This window comes from Cetorhinus maximus, chromosome 17 (genome assembly GCF_964194155.1).
Source record: "Cetorhinus maximus chromosome 17, sCetMax3.hap1.1, whole genome shotgun sequence".
Taxonomy (NCBI): domain Eukaryota; kingdom Metazoa; phylum Chordata; class Chondrichthyes; order Lamniformes; family Cetorhinidae; genus Cetorhinus; species Cetorhinus maximus.
This window is the reverse complement of record NC_135895.1, coordinates 81,183,314-81,205,461: the sequence shown is the minus strand read 5'-3', so window position 1 is coordinate 81,205,461 and position 22,148 is coordinate 81,183,314. Positions and strand designations below refer to the sequence as shown.

The window sequence follows — 22,148 nt, the reverse complement described above, 5'->3', positions numbered from 1 at the left end:
GGTGATTGGTGATGGGGGGGAAAGCAGATACCAACCTGAGTACTATCCATTGATGACTCCCGAATTCTCCAATGCATGGGATTCAGAAATAGGCTCAGGCCCAGCAATGATATTCTCATGTTCAAAAAGCCTGGTGACAAGTGCTAGAAGGCATCCAGTGCTATGAATCAGCACATTTAGGGAAGGAAGAGAGAAAAAGGGCAAAGGAAAATAAAAAGCAGGGCAGGGGCAAGGCGAGGTTAAATGAATCTGCTTCCAGTCCGAGTGCAAACACAGTCTGGCCGCAGAGATGGACAGGGAACTGGTTGCCATTCTCCATACAGCAATTTCCTCATCTCACGAAGTCAAGCAGAGGTGGCACACTTGCCAAGAGAGTATGAAAGCACCTCTCTCCTGCTCATCCTAATATCTAACCAGGGCCATGAAAGGCTTGGGAATCCAGAGGGTATTCTAGGGCACAAAAGAGAAGTTGAGAGAGGTGGGAGGGAAACAAATCACAAAAAAAGGGTGAAGAGAAGAAAAACAAGCGCTACCAGAGATGTTAACACTGGAAGAGTAAATATTTAGCGACAGAGGTTTGTCTGCTGCACAACATTCCAGCCTGCTGTGTCAATAGGAAGGTTGCCAACAGTCCACTTAAATCAACGTCAAATCTTTCGAGATGCATGACCTTTCAAAACCACCAGATTGGAGCAGAAATCAAACACACCGGCCGGCAAGAGCTTTTGTATCACTCGAGATAATTTACCAGCAATTAACTTTGACTGTTTGTCCTCCTTTTTCTCAACCATGTTTTTCCAATCGAATAGGACTGCAATTTTAAGTTTCCTTCTACTAATTCCTTCCACTTCACACCCAATAACACCCACTCACAAGTCCATTTTCTCCTCACCGTCCATAATACACATGTTTACGTGGACGAATATGCTGATCCTGATGTGCAATATAGTCTCAATACAAAGACGTCTTGACATTGTGCATTCGGGAAAGAACATATTGAATGGTCCAAGGTTTCCCAACCAAGTTGGCCAAACAACCTTCATCCTCTACAGCAACTCCTGAGAGGTATTCATTCAATTCTAGTTTCACAACAGAGTTACCCCCTCATTTTTTTTTAATGTATCGCCTACAAAATGCTCAATATCATATCACTTTAACGGCCTACAATTTTCTCCCTTTCTCTCATAGTGGGATACAGTTCTATGGGTCCAAGTAAGCGTCTTACTCAAGGCGGTCATCTTCATGTGAGAGCCCGAACATCCAAGTCTTGAGGGGCTACCATGGAGACTGAAGTGTGCACAATGACCAAGAACGTAACTGTGCCCGCCACATGCACCCAACCCCACAACCACCATCCAGGCACAATGCACTACCCCACAAGATTCACTGGATAATAAGGGAAATGCTGGTAGTTTCTATTTGGCCCACTCCCTAACCCAGACGGTCTGAGCCAACCTGCCATACTCTGATCACATGCACTGGTCTTGATCGGTTGAGTCAGCACACAACATAGGGGGTCCAAAACTTAGGGCAGTGTTGGTTTGTTTGGCTCAGTGTTGCTTCCATGCACAGGCCAACTGCACTACAAACCACTTAGGGGCTGCTTCGTAAAATTGTTTAAGCGCCGAGTGGGTTTGCACTTATCAAAATTCTAATTTAGTCTCGAGTCCCGACTACGCTAGGATGGAAAAGAGTCCTATTTCGAAAAGGAGCTGGGGTGCTCACCCCAATGTCTTATCCAATATTTATCCACCAACCAACATTACTGAACAACAGGTGATCTGGCCATTAATCACATGACTGTTTGTGGGACTTCGCTGTTTGCAAATTGGCTGCCGCATTTCCTTCATTACCTTTCAAAAGTACTTCATTGCTTGTAAAGCACTTGACGAGTTCTTTCTTTTTGAGGGAATTGCTCTCTTGAGTAGAAGTGAAAATTATCCATAAAAAAAGAGATTTGCATGTTGACATCACTTTTCATGACCTCAGGATGTCCTAGAGTACTTTACAGCCAGTGAAGCAGAGTCACTGCTGTAATGTAGGAAGTGCAGCAGCTCCCACATAAACCAATGTACATACAGTAAGCTCCCACATACACCAATGTGATAATGACCAGACAATCTGTTTTTAATGATGCTGGTTGAGGGATAAATATTGGCTGTGACTCTGGGGAGAACTCCCCTACTCATCTTCAAAATAGTGCCACTGGATCTTATACCTTTTTTTCCCCCAAAAATATGTTATTCATAAAATGTATAAAGGCATGTTACATGGGCCATTCAAGTTGACATTACATAACGTGCAAACCAAATCAGTTTCTTCCAATACTGTATGTTACAACATGTACAACTACAATTAATATTTACAAGATTCAGTGTAAAACCAGTTTCACCCAGTTTCCAGCCCCTTGGTGCACTATGGCTGAAAGCCTTGAGAGAGTGGCCCAATGATCTTATATATCCACCTGCAAGCGAAGACAGGGCCTCACTTTAACATCTCAACCAAACGATCAACAATGCAGCACTCTTAGTACTGCACTGGAGCGTGAGCCTAGATTTTCTAACCTCTGGATTGGGACTTGAACTCTCAACCTCTTGGCTCAGAAACAAGAGTGCTACCCACTGAGCCAAAACCGACACAAGGAACTTCATTCCTGAGTATTATTCAGTAAACCTACTAGGATATGTAGATGTGTCAACATTTAGTAACATTGGGCGGGAGGACTGTTATTTAAAGCACACATTAAAAATCAGTCAACTGTTCCGCTTACACCTAATGCACTACAGCAGCAAATCTGTTGAGACATTGAACAAAATCCTACTCTAATTGGCAGTCGAAGCAGAAAGGAGATAAATCCAGGTCAACTTACGCAACCATCTCGCATAACTACAAATTACAAAATGGGCACTAAAGCACCAAGTCGTTTGCTCAAACATAAAATCTCTCAAGCCCTGCTCAGCTCTGCTATTCAATCTATCCCTCCCCCAGAAACAATGCAACCCTTGTATGTATCTCGGAGTATCCATTACCTATGGGACGAATGCAGTTCTCAGCTCTACAAACATTAACACAATTCCTAGGTGTTCGCTCTGTGCAAAAGCACGCCTCACCAATGGGTTCTCCTTTCTTTGCTTGTGCCGGGCTGCCAGCTGACCTTCTAGACCAAGTATAATAGGATTCAGTAATCTAATCAGAACTGTTCATTCACTTTACTTGCTGTCAGAACTTGCTGTGCACCAACTGACTGTGTTCACCCACTAACAGTGGATACACCCCAAAACTTAATTCACTGGGCACAGAGTGTTTAGGCACATCCTGAGGGCAATGAACACCATCGTAAATGCAAGATGACTACATGGATTGAAAATCTGATGCAAAGTAATGCTTTATGCTGTAGTTTCTTTGCCACATTTCACCTGGATGATGGGTACATGAATCAAGGACTTGTAGATTAAAATGTAACATAACTTCAAAAGGAAATTCCAACAACAGTAACTTGAATTTATGTACTGCCTTTAATCTACAGAAACGTCACCAGGGACTTTATCAGACACACATTTATAGTAAGTCAAATGAGGAGATATCAGGGCAGGTGGCCAAAGGTTTGGTCAACGAGGTAGCTTTTAAGGAGTGTCTTAAAAAGGAGAAAGTTGTAGAGGCAGATAGGTTTGGCAGAGGAAATTCCAGAACCTAGAGGTCTGAAGAAATGGCCACCAACAGTGGGCCGTAGGAAGTGGGCCGAGTCAGAGGAACGCAGAGAACTCAAACGACTTTATGGCTGGAGCAGGTTATGGAGGTAGGTTGGGGAAAGGCTATGGAGAATAAAAATGCTAAGATGCAGACTTTCAAGAGCCATGTAGGTCAGTCAGTGAGCACAAGGGTGACAGATGAATGGTATGATGCGAGTTAGGATACAGGCAGCAGAATTTTGGATCTGAAAAGATGCACTCCTGCAAATTCCCTACACCTGCATGGTTGCATTTGCTATCTCAGCCAGGAGAGGAACCAAACTTTTCCCCAAAGCCAGTCTTGCAGACTAGGACCACACTGGCACAGATCTAAGTCACAAGCGTATTCTTCCAGTTTAGCTATAAATTGCAGCACAATAACATACAAAGGAAAGGCAAAATTATTCTGATGTCCCCTCCCTTCAACCGGAGCAGAAAGTCGACTCAGGTCATTAAATGCACTTCAGCACGAGGGCGATCCAAACCGCCTCCCTCTTCAACCATTCTGTGGCAACTCGAAAACAACAAAGCACATAGCAAACGTGCAATCAGCAATGAAGTATGGACAGAGCATCTACTTACATGCATTCTCCTGTACCGTTCTGATGCATTACACATTTTCCTCTATTAGCACATGGTTGAAAGGAGTCACGGCACTGTAATGCTAAGAGAAGAGAAAACCTCTGTTAAAACAAGTGCAAAGACAGCATTTTTCAAATTACATCTAACTATTGCCAACTCTTCCTCTCTTACCAGAAGAAAGTCAATTTTTAACATACACCTTTAAATTGCAACATTGTCTATTCTAGTACTTATATGTAAGGGTTAGTCAGAAATTCATATGATCCTTTGAACTGGGTTCTAGAAAGAGAAATGTGGGAACATTAATTGTCTGTTCTCTCAACAGTAATCGCTTCCATTAATATAACGCCTTTAACATAGTAAAACAGCCCCAAGATGCTTCACAGGAACATTATCCTACAAAACTGACACTAAGCTACACAAGGATATACGATAGGAGACCAAAAACTTGGTCAAAGAGGTTGCCTTTAAGAAGCATCTTAAAAGGAGGAGTGAGAGAGGCAAAAGGGTTTAGTAAGAGAATTTCAGAACCTTGGCATCTGTGTCTTCAGCTGCCTATGGTGGAACCAGAGATGCGCAAGAGGCGAGAATAGGGGGAGCAAAGTGAAGGTTGGAAGAGTTTACAGAGATTGGGAGGTGGAGGGATTTGAAAACAAGGACAAAAATTTAAAATACAAAGATCAGAAGACATTGTGGATCAGCGAGCAAAGGGATGACAACTGGGGGAAATGAGGTGCATGTTAGGATTCAGGATTCAGCAGAGTCAAATTAAATTGCACAAAATTAGAAAAGTATTTTTTGCGAAGAAGCGTCTACATTAAATCTAGATACAGTGAAGGGCTGGATTCCTTCATTTCTGGCAGCTTCTCACCTAACAGAGCCAGAGTTCTTTTCTTGTTGATGAACAAAAATGTTAACATTTAGGGCAGTTCAGCAACATCATGGAAGGCTCAAAACGAATGCTGTCTGAATAACTGATGTTTTCTTTTCTAGAATAGTACAGTATAATTGACATCCAGGAGCAACAGGCTGGGAATTCTAGACAGTAACTCACCTCCTGACTCCCCTAAGCCTGTCCACCATCTACAAGACACAAGACAGGAGTGTGATGGAACACTATCCATTTGCCTGGATCAGTGCAGCTCCTACAACACTCAAGAAGCTTGACACCATCCAGACAAAGCAGCCTGCTTGATCGGCACTCCATCCACAAACATTCACTCCCTCCACCATCGATGTACAGTGACAGCAGTGTGTACCATCTACAAGATGCACTGCAACAACTCACCAAGGTTCCTTCGACATCACCTTCCAATCCAGTGATGTCTACAACCTAGAAGGACAAGGACAGCAGATTTATGGGAACATCACTATCCGCAAATTCCCCTCCCGGTCAATAAATTCTGACCTAGTCAGCGAGACCCACATTTAAAAAAACACACACACCTTGCAGCAAAAGCGCTAGGCTTGGCCAAGTTTTCATTCCTTAAGCCAGACTCTACTGAGGTGAACTGTGTTGCCACAGACCAGTTAATGCAGAAAGGGGCAGGAGGAGGAAGAGACAGGACAGCTATTTGCTTCCCTATCCATGAAAAGAGAACAATGAGATGCTAAACCACCCAGTGCCAATCACACACACTTCCAAGCTTATTATGAAGCAATAATGCCAGAGGCTAGGGTGCAACTGCCTTTTTGACCCTTCTTATTGTGGTACAGGAGAAAAGAGAAAAGATGAGTCAAAATGGGGGTGGAGGAGGGGTTAGAATATACAAAAGTAGCGAAATAAAAAACACAATGCGACAGGAAATTTACCATCCAATAAAGGGTCACAGATTGTAGATCATAATGAAGTGAGCCTAGTTATTTTTAAATGCTAGTTTCATTTCACTATTTCTTGTCTGACCTGTATCTGATTTTCATCATGGTTACTGTGCTTCAACCAAGCAGGCCAGGTTACTGAAACGTGTGTTAGAAAGGCATGAACGGTCTATTTTAACATTTACTCTTACTCATTAGAATTTCAAATGAACAGATTTGAAACACAGGACTTTCTTTTTAAGATGCAGAATGGGAGTAGACAGGAAATCTAATATGCTGCCCAATTGTATCATGCTAAGCTGCTCTTAGGAAGATTGCACATGCATTGCTGGACAGATGAAGTCTTGTTCAATACTCAGCTCGCCTCCCACTACTCCACAAACCCATTTGTCTCCCTAGCTGTATCCAGGGGAACTGGCTGGAAATGTCAACACATACTCGACAAATCACTGCAGGAATTCTCAATGCTTACAATCTGGACAACAGAAAGACAACGATCTGCAATTTTATCTGCTGCACAGATAAACACACACACACACACACTTCTCCCCTCTCTGTCCTACAAAAAAGAGAGCTAGGTAATGCTTCACCATCACATTGCATGACACTTATTCTGGTACAAAATAGTGCCCAGAACTACAGAACCGTCCCACATTAGTGTTATTCACTTAGTTTTGTGCTACGCAGTATGACGGGATACAGGTCTATGCCTGCAATGTCGCCGTACCTTGGAAATTCTCATTTTAATCATCACTGCAGTTATCAAGTGAAAAATAGGCAAGTTAACCACAAAGCATTTTTTTAAAAACTGGATAATTTCTGAAGGTGGTATGGGGAGTCCATGTATTCTAATGCACACGGTATCACAAATGTGTGGTACAAGTTGAATGGCCTTTTCTTGTCCTCATTTTTCATGTTTTCATGCAGTTTCTTTGCTTGCCCTTGGAATACTTCAGTTTGAATGAAATTCACTTGCTGGAAAACAGGAATAGGGAAGGGGAAAATAGTGCTACATCCCCGCTCAACATCTTGGCCATGGCTGAAGATCCAGTTACACAGACAGGAAGGTCCCCATCAGCCAGCTCCCGGCCTAACAGTTTATCACTATAGCTCTCTTAACTCACAAAGATGGTGGCTCGAGTGACTCAAATGGACAACTGCCTGTGCCCATGGAATTGGAATCCTGCCGAAAATCGCCAAAGGCACAAAAATAGTTAATATTAGGTCACCCAGAGAGAGCAGATTTTCACAATCTCTTCCCCCGGCCAACCCATCGTTCGAATGCAAAGAACGTCTGTTTATTGACTTTGTGAACAAACACCATTTCGGCCAGTGTGCAGGAGTATAGTTACAACCAGCTTGATGTTGACACTCGGTTCATGTTGTTGACGTTACCTGAGGTTTTCAAGGTTCAGTACCAAGTGGAAGACCGCTGACTTTCCAAAGCAGATAGGAGCTGTGGCGGGAGGGGGGGGGGAAGAGAGAGAGAGAGAGAGAGAGAGAGAGAGAGAGAGAGAGAGAGAGAGCGAGCGAGCGAGAATGGAGGGAACAGTTTTCACAGCTCTCCACAGACAGTTTTCAGCCCTGAAGCCTCTGGCAGACTGCACAGCCTTCTGTGGAGCTGCATTGTGCTCCATTACATAAATGCAGACCTGAAGTTTAGCTGCATGTTCCGGTTAGTTTTTTTTTTAATTATTACCGCTGCTCACAACAGATCAATCTTAAGAGTGGCTGTTTTGTTGCAGTTTTCCTGACCATCTCATCCTCGCCGTCACACTGAGAATACAGAATCTACAAAAGCCTGCCATCCGGGGCCGGATGTCTCTTATTAAAATTCCGCTCCGAGTGCCAGAACTTTCATGCTGCAAACAAATGTCTGGCATCAGGGGCTTGCTGCATCCCACTGTCTCCCGATTTGCTTCAAATTCCAAACCCTCCACCCCCACAACTTAATTGCTTAGATCCAGCTAGGAAAACAAAAGAAAACAATCGGGGATATAGTGCCACAGGACTCATTTTTAAATAAAGAGTGAATATTCTTCTTACCAGTAGTTTTTCACTGAAGTGCAAGTGACAAGGTTTCAATCATGAACCACATCTTGAATCACCAAGAAGCAAGCTGATTCCAACAGCCAGCCTAGCAACTTTCAGGACCCCTTCAGTCTTTTTTTAAAAAAACTCTTCCATGGGATGTGAGTGTTGCTGACTAGAGCTGCATTTTTTGCCTATCCCTAACTGCCCTTGAGAAATTAGTGATGAGTAGCCTTCTTGAACCACTGCAGTCCATGTGGTGAAGGTACACCTTCAGTGGCACAGTGGATGCTGGGTCACTGAATTTATTCAAGGCTGATATAGATAGATTTTTGATGGACAAGGGAGTCAGGGGTTATGGGGGTGCAGACAGGAAAAAGTGAGTTGAGACCACAATCAGATCAGCTATGATGTTATCAAATGTTACCGAATGGCCGACTCCTGCTCCCAAGTCCCATGCTGTTAGGAAGGGAGTTCCAGAATTTTGACTCTGACAGTGAAGGAACAGCGACTTGGAGGGGAACTTGCAGCTGGTGGTGTTCCCATGCATCTGCTGCCCTTGTCCTTCTAAGTGGTAGACATCACAGGTGTGGAAGGTGCTGTCAAAGAAGCCTTGACAAGTCGCTGAAATTCTTCTTGTAGATAGTGCACCAGTGGCAGAGGGAGTGAATGTTTAAGGCGATGGATGGGTGCCAATAAAGCAGGGTTGCTTTATCCTGGATGGTGTCAAGTTTCTTTGTTGTTGCAGCTGCACTCATCTGGGCAAGTGGAGAATATTCCATCACATTCTTGCCTTGTATCTTGCAGATGCCGGACAGGCTTTGGGGAGCCAGGAGGTGAGTTACTCGCCTCAGAATTCCCGGCCTCTGACCTGTTCTTGCAGCCACAGTATTTATATGGCTAGCCCAGTTCAGTTTCTGGTCAATGGTAACTCCCAGGATATTGATGGTGGGGGATTTGATGATGACAATGCCTTTGAATGCCATGGGGAAATGGTTAGACTCTCCCTCTTGCTGGAGGTAAACATTGCCTTGCACTTAAATATCAAGTAACATTTACACTACACATCAGCTCAGCCTGAATATCATCCAAATCCTGCTACACACGGGCACAGACTGCTTCAGTAACTGAGGAGTTGTGGATGAATCTCTGCAATCATCAGCAAACATCCCTCTTCTGGCCTTATGAAGGACCAAAAATCATTGACGAGGCTGAAGATATTTGGACCTAGGACACTGCCCTGACAAACTCCCGCAGCGGTGACTTGGGGCTGAGATGAATGGTCTTCAACAACCACAACCTGCGACTCAACAACAAATCACAACTTATGGCTCCAACCTATCCCCTCAATGCCACGGACTTAAATTTTGTTAGTGCCCTTTGATGCCATATTTGATGCTGCCTTGATGTGAAGGACAGTCACTCTCGCCTCATCTCTGGAGTTTAGCTCTGTTTGGACCACAGCTGTAATGAGGTCAGGAGTCAAGTGGTCCGAGCAGAAACCAAACTGAGTGTCAGCAGGCAGATTAATGGTGAGCTGTTGACAACACCTTCAACCACTTTGCTGCTGATTGAGAGTAGGCTGCTGGGGCAAGTAATTGGCTAAACTGGATTTCTCTTACTTTCTTTGGACAAGGCACCCTCCTCCTCCTTCAACTAGCATGTCCTAAGAGGGCAGTGGCGACCATGGACTTTCATTGGATTGGTCCATGATTATGCTTGGCAAAGTACTGCAGTACTGCTGACCAGGAAACTCTCCCACTCTTACCAGCTGCCATCAGGAGTATTGAAAGGATTTACAGGCTGATAATCAACCTGTTTAGCCATCCTGAAGTGGGACTTGAAACCAGAGTTTCCGTCCCAGAAGTAGGGATGCTACCACTGCACCACAAGACCTTCTAGAGGGGACATAGCTGGGTAATTTTCCAATTTGTCAAGTAGATGTCAATGTTGCTTTTGTACTGAAACAGCTTGGTTAAGGGTGCAGCTAGTTGTGGAGCACAAGTCTTTAACACTACAGTCAAGATGCCATCAGGGCTCATAGCCTTTGCTGCACCCATTTCACTCTTTCTTGATATAAGATGGAGTGAATTGAATTGGCTGAACTTTGGCTTCTGAGGTGGAGGCGACCTGAGGAGGAGTCTGAGATGGATCATTCACTTGGTACTTCTGGCTGAAGATGGTTCCAAATGCCTCAGCCTTGTCTCCTGCACTCATGTGCTGAGTTCTGCCATCATTGATGACAGGGGTGTTCATGTAGCTTCTTCTTCTAGTTAGCTGTTTATTTGTCACCATCATTCATGACTGAATGTGGCAAGACTGCAGAGCTTTGAGATGATCCATTGGTTGTGGGATCACCTGGCTGTCTACAGCAATTTGTTCTCTGTTGTAGCTTCATTAAATTGGCATTTCATCTTTAGGTATGCTTGGTGCTGCTCCTGGCATTCTTTCCTGCACTCTTCATTTAACTAGGGTTGGTTCTTCCTGGCTTGATGGTAATGGTTGAATGAGGGATATGCTGGACCATGAGCTTATAGATAGCATCAGAGTACAATTCTGCTGCTGATAGCCAACAGTGCCTCAAAGATGCCAAGTTTTCAGCTGCTATATGGTGGTAGTGCCACACATGATAGAGGGCATCCTCCATGTGAATGCTGAGACTTGGTTTCCACAAGAATTGTGCAATGATCACTTCTACTAATACTGTCATGGTCAGATGAATCTGCGATAGGTAAACTGGAGAGGATAAAGTCATGTAGGTTTTTCTCTCTTGGTTTTCTCACCACCTGCCACAGGCCTCGCCTGGCAGATATGTCCTTCAGGGCTCAGCCAGCTTGGAAAGCACTGATGCTACTGAGCTACTGTTAGTAACGTTCAACACAGAGAAGTACGGATTCATAAGCCAAGGGAGGGCAGTCGCAATCAGCCAATAGTTTCCTTACCAATGCTCAATCTGATACTATGAGACTTCCCAAGCTACTACAGTAGGATTTGAACTCCTATCTCCAGTCATTAGTCTTTATGGACTCCTAAGGTGTGTACTCAGAATCTTTGTGGGCTACATATAAAGTATGAATCAATCAATAATTCTAAGCCCCTGAAGGAAACAAACTTCGGTGTTTTGATTTGAGATTTATCCTCAGGCGCGACCTATGAGTTAAAAATGAAGGGCATATTGGGCCAGATGCAGTCTGTGGACCCAAGTCTGGATACCTATGCTATAAACTATTTTGACAGGGTAGTTTTGACCAACATTTCTGGAGGCAACGAAGCTTCTCATGGTTAATATGAACACTGCTGCCACAGGTTGAGAAGGCTCCAGTTTTTTGATCACAGATGCTCACTGGCCTGAATTTGTCTTCTGTACTCATCACTTTAGGGAAGATACAGCAGCTGAAAATGCTGCAAATTGTGACTTTGAAATTAAGCAAGTGCCCAGGTTCAGCCATCTGCAGTTTGCTTCCTTGTGAACAGGGCAGGTTAAATGTGAACACTAGCTGCCTGGCTCATTTTGGACCACTACTTCTTAAGCAGTTCAAAAATAATTAAGAAAATTAATCTACATCTGCTTTCCAGCTTTGGTTGACCATGAAGATCTTGTAACGCAGCAAAAAGACAGGTTTGCATTTATACATTTTTTACGACCTCAGGATCTCATGAAGCACTTTACAGTTCATGAGGTGCTTTTGAAATGGAATCACTGTTATAACATAGAAAGCAAGGCAGCCAAATTTCACAAAGCAAGCTCCCAAACAGCAACGTGATAAATGACCGGATGATCTGTTTTAGTGATGTTAGTTTAGAGGTAATTATTGGCCAGGGAAACTTCCCCCACTCTTTGAAGAGCGTACTGGGAACTTTCAGGTCCACCTGAGGAGCAGACATTGCTTAGGTTTAATGATTCGTCCAAAAAAGTCTCCGACAGTGCAGCGTTCCCTCAGTATTATGGAATTGTTATGTCTTCTGATTCCCATAAGTTAGAAATAAACACACTTTAGACTCAAAATGCTGGAGCTTCAGTAAGCGTGTTTCTTTCAACTCTCTATGCGGCTGGTGGACTGAAATATTGTTACTTGGCACATGATTGCAGTGTAGCAGTGCATGGGGCACCCCAGGATATGTATTCATAGGAATTAGGTCCTAGCTCTTCACCAGTAATGTGACAATAAAGCAGGAACACACTATGTGCTTTTGTCTCTATACTAGAACTTGTGTCCACAACTTTCTGACTCATAGCAGAAAAGAGCTATGCCTGACAGCAGGCATCTCCAACTGTCAGTTGCTGTTTCACCACTTTTCTACTGCATTTCAATCCTTGTGGTCTCCTTAACAAATCCTCACATTTTCCAGGGAGAAACAGAGTTTAAACCCTTTGGTAAACGTTCTACTAACCTTGTTCGTATAAAAAGATGAACTTTTTTTTTTTAAAACTTTGAAAATACATTGCCCCTCACAATAAAGTTGCAGCCCAACTACAACCTCAAAAGCAATCTTATAAGCAACAGCATGCACAGTGTCAAATTTTGAGTTAAAGCCTGGGGCATACCACCACAATCATTGTACATGCAGTCATTCATGACCTTAGCAAGGAAGTCAAGGCTGGTGCTACTAGAGGCAGCACGATTGAATATGCTTAATGAAGGGGAAGATCACGTGATAGTATCTAGAAAAAGATATAAGGTAGCATGGTAGCATCAAGGGACAAAGCAGCATCTGACATGGCAGTGGGCCAGATAGTCCATAAGGTTTTATGCCTAGTACATGCTGAATTAGCTAATCTCAACTAGGAAAGTTGCTGGGGTGTTTCAAAATTACCCAGTGACCCTATCTCCTGAGAGCATGGGGATACAGGTGATAAATCAATCGGGGTTTCCACATCTGATCATGATCTGGTGATGCATTACTGGGCAGCAGAAAGTTTTATTCAGTGAGAAGTTAGATAATGAACACAAATGCAAAAGTGAAATTCATCTCAGCGCGCACACATTTCTTCCATAGGTGTCACATATTATACTCTAACCCAAGAAGCTATCCGCCCAGTCAAACTCCAGGAATAAAACTCTACGTGAATATTTCAGAATTCTGGATAACGCAGCCTACACAAACAACAATTGCAGGTACACAGGTAGACTATAGTTGAGGGAGACTGGAATTGGCTTTAATTGTAAAAACTACTTCCTACCTACCACTTTATTCAGCATCAACCTTCAGTATTCTCCTCCATATGTCAAACTATAACAAGCTTCTCAATAACAGGATGGCTGATGCACAAACATGCCACACAAATGAGGTGAGTACACAGATCTATAAATACCCACCTTGGCCAAGCAGTTAACAAACATTAAACTGATGAAACCAATTCCATCTCGAGGCATTACAATGTGCAACAAACACAGTAACCAGCAACAGGCAAGTGACTTGAAACCAGATACCCAAAGCAGGTCTTTCTTGAAAAGAATGATACAACTTAACCACTATCTGTGGCCAAAAGTACGCAAAAACCTAAATGTTGTGCAATTATGAATCTTCTGCTAGAAGATCTAAACGATGCATGGTCAAAGGCGGTGCAGACAGGACCACGAGCAAGTCATTAAATGAATCAAAATTGGTCAGAACAACCTTGGGCTCAATCTGGTGATGTCCTAAAAAAAATAGTAAGGAGCAAGAAATTAGAGCGAGCTAGTGAGTAAGCTAACTAGAAATACAAAAACAGACATTAAGAGTTTCTACAAGTATTAAAAAAGGCAAAGAGTAACTAAATGGAGTGTTGGTCCTTTAAAGGGTGAGAATGGAGAACTAATTATGGGAAACAAGGAAATTGCAGACATGTTGAACAGGTATTTTGTGTCTGTTTTCAGTGTAGGAGACAGAAAAAACATCCCAAGAATACTTGAAAATCGAGAGGTAAAAGGGAAGAACTTAAACAATCACAAGTATTAAGGAAAAAGTACTGGGAAAACTATTAGAACTAAAGTCTGATAAGTCCCTTGGACCTGATGGTTTTCATCCTACTGTCTTAAAAGACGTGGCTGCAGGGAGTAGATGCATTGGTGGTGATCTTCCAAAATTCCCTAGATTCTGGAAAGGTCCCAGCAGATTGGAAAAACTGCTATCACACCTCAATTCAAGAAAAGAGGGAGACAGGGAGCGGGAAACTACAAGTCAATTAGCCTAATGTCCATCACAGGCAAAATGCTAGAATCTATTATTAAAAGGAATTTATAGCAGGCCATTTATAAAGTTATACAATTAGACAGAGTTAACATGGGACATGGGTTCAAATCCCACCATGGCAGCTGGAGGAGTTTAAATTCAGTTAATAAATCTCAAATATAAAGCTAGGCTCAGTGATGGTGACCATGAAACTATCTATCTACTGTCGTAAAAACCCATCTGGTTTATGAACGCCCTTCAGAGAAGGATATCTGCCATCCTTACCTGGTCTGGCCTACGTGACTCCAGACCCACAGAAACGCGGTCGACTCTTAACTGCCCTCTGAATTGGCCGAGCAAGCCACTCAGTTCAAGGGCAATTCAGAATGGGCAACAAATGCTGGCCATCCCATGAAAGAATGAAGAAAAATATATATATATATATCAATGACTTGGATGAAGGGACCAAATGTATGGTAGCTAAATTTGCTGATGACACCAAGATAGGTAGGAAAGGAAGTTGTCAAGAACAAATAAAGAGTCTACAGAGGGATTTAGGTAGGTTAATTGGATAAAAATTTGTCAGATGGAGTATAATATGGGAAAAAAGTGAACTTGTCCACTTGGCAGGAAGAAACAAAAAGCGGCATATTATTTGAATGGAGAGAGACTGCAGAACTATAGAGTACAGAGGGATTTGAGTGTGCTGGCAAATGAATCACAAAAGGCCAGTATGCAGGTGCAGCAAGTGATTAGAAAGGAAAATGGAATTTTGGTGTTTATTGCAAGAGGAATCAAGTATAATAGTAGAGAAGTTTTGCTACTGTTGGTGAGACCACATCTGGAATACCATTTTGTACAGCTTTGGTCTCCTTACTTAAAGAAAGGGTATATTTGCATTAGAAGTGGTTCAGAGAAGGTTCACTCAACCGATTCCTGGGATGAAGGGGTCATCTTATGAAGAAAGGGTGAGCCTATACCCATTGGAGTTTAGGAGAATGCGAGGTGATCTTATTGAAACATACAAGGTCCCGAGAGGACTTGAAGGGTGGATGCTGAGAGGATGTCTCCCCTTGTGGGGAAATCTAAACCTAGGGGACACAAATTAGGGGTTTCCCATTTAAGATAGATGAGGAGAAATTTTCTCTCAGAGGGTCGTTAGTCTGCAGAATTCTCTTCCTCAGAGAGCAGTGGAGGCAAGGTCATTGACGATATTCAAGACCGAGTTGGATAGATTTTTGATCAGCAAGGGAGCCAAGGGTTTTGGGGGTGGCGGGGGGGGGGGGGAAGAAGAAGGCAGGAAAGCGGAGTTGAGGCCACAATCAGATCAGTCACAATCTTATCAAATGACAGACCAGGCTCAAGAGGCCAAATGGCCTACGCCTGGTCCTTGTTCTTGTTCTTGTGTCACAGTTCTGGCAGTGGTTGTATTTAGTGCATGCAAAACACTTCAATCATGCTCATGTCAAGAGAGAAAACAGTTGGCTCCCAACAGGATGGAAATTTATATGGGAAACAAATGATGAGAGATCACAGAGCTGGCATGGAATCAAAGGTGAGTATTTGGGGGGATTTAAATTTGCAGGTCTAGCAATTATTGGGGAACTGGAAGTCAGTGTAACTCAGCAAGGATGGGGGAAAATGGTACCATGGGAATTTGAATTTGTGAGGATGCAGGCTGCCAATATTCTGAGTGAGTTGTAATTTTAGAGAGGTAGACCCACAGGTTAAACTGGTTCAAAGGTTTTGGAAGCACTGAAGACATGTGAGAAGAAGGAAGCTTCGGCAACAATGGAATAGATGTGGTGGAGAAAACTCAGGTTGAGATTAACCAGCATTCTGTGACTCCACATCATTGGGCACGGCCTCAGTTGGAAGCCAGCGGGGCTGATGGAGCCTGGGGTCAGAGATATGCTGCAGATCATGACTTGACTATAGACTTGCTTTGGTTTGACACAGGATGGAACATAATTCCACCATACAGTCAACTCCCATGTTATGAAAAACATTCAAGGAGCCCATGGACAACTGATAACATTTGAATAAACCCAGGTTAAATTTAAGGGTATGGATACTCATTGCTCCATTAATACATTTAAAATCCATTAGGCAGCATCAGATTTCTGCCCATGAGAGCAAACTATTTTCTCGTGTGTTATTTTGGCGAATACACAGAACTCAGTGCTATAACAACCTTCACAAGGAAGCAAATAGATTCTACATTCCAGTGAATACTGCCTTCATGACAGAGATTCCACAGACAAATACCTGAGAGTCATTACAGGCAACAAGACGTTCAATTGTGAATAAAGAATGAGAAACAATCTAATATGTAGACATCTTTGAAACCACACTATTCAAGACTGTTGACGTTTCAGCACAAAGGCATCATCCAAACACAATTAGTCTTCCTTTCTTCAAAAAGCAAAGCTTTAAATTCCATCCTTTATCTTTAAGCTGTGGCACCCAACAGCCTGTCAATGATAAACAAAACAAAAACAAAAATACCTGGAAGAACTCAGCAGGTCTGACAGCATTTGCGGAGAGGAAAACAGTTAACGTTTAGAGTCCGTATGACTCTTCAATAGAACTAAGGAAAAATAGAAAAGAGGTGAAATATAAGCTGGTTTAAGGCGGGGGGGTGGGGGGGGGGGGAGAACGGGACAGGTAGAGCTGGATAGAGGGCCAGTGATAGGTGGAGATAATCAAAAGATGTCATAGACAAAAGGACAAAGAGGTGTTGAAGCTGGTGATATTATCTAAGGAATGTGATAATAAAGGTACAGATAGCCCTAGTGGGGGTGAGGTGGGGGGAAGGGATCGAAATAGGCTAAAAGGCAGAGATAAAACAATGGATGGAAATACATTTAAAAATAATGGAATTAGGTGGGAAAAGTAAAATCTATATAAATTACTGGAAAAAAGGGGGATCGGAAAGGGGGTGGGAAAGGAGGAGAGAGTTCATGACCTAAAATTGTTGAACTCAACATTCAGTCCGGAAGGCAGTAAAGTGCCTAGTTGGAAGATGAGGTGCTGTTCCTCCAGTTTGCGTCGAGCTTCACTGGAACAATGCAGCAGGCCAAGGATGGACGTGGGCATGAGAGCAGGGTGGAGTGTTGAAATGGCAAGTGACAGGGAGGTCTGGGTCATGCTTGCGGACAGACCGAAGGTGTTCCGCAAAGCGGTCACCCAGTCTGCGTTTGGTCTCTCCAATGTACAGGCAACCGCAATGGGAGCAGCGAATGCAGTAGACTAAATTGAGGGAAGTGCAAGTGAAATGCTGCTTCACTTGAAAGGAGTGTTTGGGCCCTTGGTCAGTGAGGAGAAGGGAAGTAAAAGGGCAGGTGTTGCACTTTCTGCGGTTGCATGGGAAGGTGCCGTGGGAGGGGGTTGAGGTGTAGGGGTTGATGGAGGAGTGGACCAGGGTGTCCTGGAGGGAACGATCCCTGCGGAATGCCGCCGGGGGGAATGAAGGGAAGATGTGTTTGGTGGTGGCATCATGCTGGAGTTGGCAGAAATGGCGGAGGGTGATCCTTTGAATGTGGAGGCTGGTGGGGTGATAAGTGGGGACAAGGGGGACCCTATCATGGTTCTGGGAGGGAGAGGAAGGTGTGAGGCGGATGCGCGGGAGATGGGCCGGACACGGTTGAGGGCCCAGTCAACCACCGTGGGTGGAAAACCTCGGTTAAGGAAGAAGGAAGACATGTCAGAGGAACTGTTTTTGAAAGTGGCATCATCAGAACACATGCGACGGAGGTGAAGGAACTGAGAGAATGGGATGGAGTCCTTACAGGAAGCGGGGTGTGAGGAGCTGTGGTCGATGTAGCTGTGGGAGTCGGTAGGCTTGTAATGGATATTGGTGGACAGTCTATCACCAGAAATTGAGACAGAGAGGTCAAGGAAAGGAAGGGAAGTGTCAGAGATGGACAATGTGAAAATGATGGAGGGGTGGAAATTGGAAGCAAAATTAATAAATTTTTCCAGGTCCAGACAAGAGCATGAAGCAGCACCGAAGCAATCATCGATGTACCGAAGAAAGAGTTGTGGGAGGGGGCCAGAGTATGACTGGAACAAGGAATGTTCCACATACCCCATAAAGAGACAGGCATAACTGGGGCCCATGCGGGTACCCATAGCCACACCTTTTATTTGGAGGAAGTGAGAGGAGTTTAAGGAGAAATTGTTCAGTGTGAGAACAACTTCACCAGACAGAGGAGAGTAGTGGTGGATGGGGATTGTTCGGGCCTCTGTTCGAGGAAGAAGCGGAGAGCCATCAGACCATCCTGGTGGGGGATGGTGGTGTAGAGGGATTGGACGTCCCTGGTGAAGAGGAAGCGGTTGGGGCCAGGGAACTGGAAATTGTTGATATGATGTAGGGTGTCAGAGGAATCACGGATGTAGGTGGGAAGGGACTGGACAAGGGGAGAGAGAATGGAGTCAAGATAGCAAGAAATGAGTTCCATGAGGCAGGAACAGGCTGACATGATCAGTCTGCCGGGACAGTCCTGTTTGTGGATTTTGGGTAGGAGGTAGAAGCTGGCCGTCCGAGGTTGGGAGACTATCAGGTTGGAAGCTGTGGAAGGAAGATCTCCAGAGGAGATGAGGTCAGTAACATCCTGGAAACAATGGCTTGATGTTCAGTGGTGGGGTCATGGTCCAGGCGGAGGTAGGAGGAAGTGTCTGCAAGTTGACGCTCAGCCTCTGCGAGGTAGAGATCAGTGCGCCAGACAACAACAGCACCACCCTTGTCAGCAGGTTTGATGACAATGTCAGGGTTGGACCTGAGAGAACGGAGTGCAGCAAGTTCAGAGAGAGACAGGTTAGAGTGGGTGAGAGGAGCAGAGAAATTGAGACGACTGATGTTACGCCAACAGTTCTCAATTAAAAGATCAAGAGAAGGTAAGAATTCAGATGGAGGGGTCCAGGTGGAGGGAGAATATTGGAGGTGGGTAAAAGGATCCGTTTACCGGGGAGAGGACTTCTGCCCAAAGAAGTGAGCACAGAGACGAAGGCAGGGGAAGAAGAGTTCAGCATCGTGCCGAGCCCGAAATTCGTTGAGATGAGGGCGCAAGGGTATGAAACTAAGTCCTTTGCTGAGCACTGAACGTTCAGCATCGGAGAGGGGAAGGTCAGGGGGTATGGTGAATACACGGCCGGGGCTGGGATTAGAAGATGGGATGGGGACGGAGGGACAGGCAGGGGTGGAGGGTTCTGGATGGGCGTTGGTATCAATGAGTTGTTGGAGCTTGCGTTCCTTTGCACCCGAAAGAAAGAGACAAAGTTTCTCGTTGAGGTGTCGGATGAGATGAAGAATAAAATGAAACTGGGGGCACAGACAGCTTAGAAATAGGGTGCGGCGGTGCTACTGGAGGGAGAGGTCGAGTGTGTTCATATGGCGGCGCACGGCACTGAGTGTGGGTCTCAGGATGCGACGAGAACAGCAGTCCAAGGAGCGCTGTATGTCCCGGAGATACCTGTAATCCTGGGTGGGTTTGAAACGTGAGGGGTGGAACTTCAGTTGAAATCCACACGGGGTAAGTCAGAGACGGAGACAGTCACTGAGAAAGGAAATATGGCTGTGAAAGCGAGTTTTGGTAAACACCTTGTCAAACACCAGGAGAGAAATGGAAAGCAATGAAGGTGAACAAGGCAAAAGAGATTTTGAGATTCGTCAATGATTCTGGGAAAAAGAAGCCACCAATCTCCATGTCCTCAGATGATCTGCGACAACTTGCATTTATATATATGACTTCTAACACAGTAAGTCTCAAGGCACTTTACACAAAATTCTACATGGGTTGAAAAAAAATTTAAAAAGCATAAGATGAAGGGGAAGAAGCTGTTTCCAGAACCTGCCATTAATTTGCAAAAATTAACACATTTTCAGAACAGAATAGGCTCCATGGGGAGAGATTCCTTTCCACACAAAACTGCAAATAAATTCTTTATGAAAATGATTATATACACAAACATATTTACCAGAATCCCTCTCACTATATCCTATTTTCTAGTTGTCTGAATCTGAACCATCGCCCACTGTTGTTACAAGTCATACAATTCTGAAATATTTAGTGAAGAAAAAAAGTCAGCAGCTGCCAACCCAATGCACAAATCAAATCTAGTCACAGAAAACATGATGGATGTTGCAGAAACAGACATGACACAAACCCGGTAAATAAAACTGCAGAAAAGTACAAGAGCTCACTGTTTGAATGGTTGTATGGCATGCTATTTTGGGGCTTGTATTTTATGCATGTGCTTGTCAAATTGTGGGACAATTTTGGCATGGCACAAGGTGCACTGCAACATTTAGGTTTTTGATTTTTCGGTGAGCTCCTGCAGTATGCAAAATAGTCAAGTGCCATACACTCTAAAGTCAGGCGCCAGCGTTGCAATACAAATGCAATATTCATGTGCTGCTCCCCTAGTTCAACTCGCAGCTGTAGACCCTTTGGAGGCAAATCTGGAAAACGAGTGTCCACCTAAATGCGAGGGGGTCTCAAGTCTTTACATTCCCACAACACTTCAGGCCTGGGAATTGATGGGCAACAGTTTCTACAGGTCAGTGTACATTTGTCATACATTGTACAGCATAGGTGGCCATTCAGCACATCATGCTTCTGCCAATTTGAAGGAACCAAGTCCCATTCCCTTGCTGTTTGTTTGTATGCTTTTAAACTTTTCTAATATTCTTTCTTTATAATTCCAACAGGTTATTCAGTATTATGTACCCAGAGAGTAGTTAGAATGTGGTATTTGCTACCACAGGGAATGGTTGGGTTGCTACCACAGGGAGGTAAATATCATAGATACATTTAAGGGGAAGCATAGACCAATTGGGCCGAATGGCCTGCTTCTGTGCTATACATCTACATAATTAACTTTTGTGAGTATCTATCAACTTCCTTTTTACAAACTATTACCAATGTTCCTTCCATCATTGCATTAAAAAATTTGAACTCTCTCCTCATCCTTTTGGTGATCTTAAAATTGTTCCCTTCAGTTTCTGTTTCATTGGCCAGTGGAAATAATATTTCCCAACTAACCTCATCAAAATCCCTCAGAATTTTGAACATTTGTCAGAGCTTCCAACCACCCATGTTCCACTGAAGAGGGTAATTTCTCATTGTACCAAAATCTCTTCTGCACCATCGCCATGGCCTTAATGTGCTTTCTGAAGTAGGGTTCCCAACACTGAACAGAATATTCTAACTGTGGTTTAACCAATGATCTGTATAGGTTTAGCATCGCTTTGCTTTTGAACTCCACATCTCTTTCAGTGGAACTTCAGATGTTTTGCTCCTTTTGTTTTTTAGTTAGTATATATTGCCTATCCAAGATTCATCCAAAATGTATCCCAATCACATTTCCACATGTTAAGATTTTATAATATCTACACATCCAACATATGCAAGTGTCCTCAGGTCAAGTTGATCCTCTTCTTTTAACCAGATTTCCTATTTTGTTGACAAATTTTGATCATATCACTGTAATCACACTGCGATCATATATATTTATTTTAAACACAATGGTCTTTCAGTGACACCATTTGTAATGTGTGAATAACATTTATCACCACTATTCTTTTCTGTCCTACATCTAACCTCTGATGTATGATACCACATTTCCTTCAATACTTTGCATCTAAAAATAATCACTGAATTGGCTCAGTGCATTTAGTGGGCCAGAACAGGAAGTTCTCAAACCAACAACGCCCAATATCTATGCCCTCCATCCCCCAACGCGGGCTAACATCTTTCCTTCCATTAATTCTCCGGAGAGCAACTCCGTTATGTTCAGAAAGACCATCAACAGTGGGAGACTCTGGCTTTATCA

General features: G+C 43.7%; 1 protein-coding gene across 1 annotated transcript in view; it reads right to left on the bottom strand.

Annotated features, from left to right (window-relative positions):
* LOC144692536 (uncharacterized) overlaps window positions 1–22,148 on the bottom strand; it is a 163,714-nt gene that overhangs the window by 134,061 nt on the left and 7,505 nt on the right. Inside the window, exon 2 of the mRNA XM_078561509.1 lies at window positions 4,311–4,392. Within this exon, the coding sequence (XP_078417635.1) occupies window positions 4,311–4,392 (82 nt within the window). The remainder of the gene's footprint in view (window positions 1–4,310; window positions 4,393–22,148) is intronic.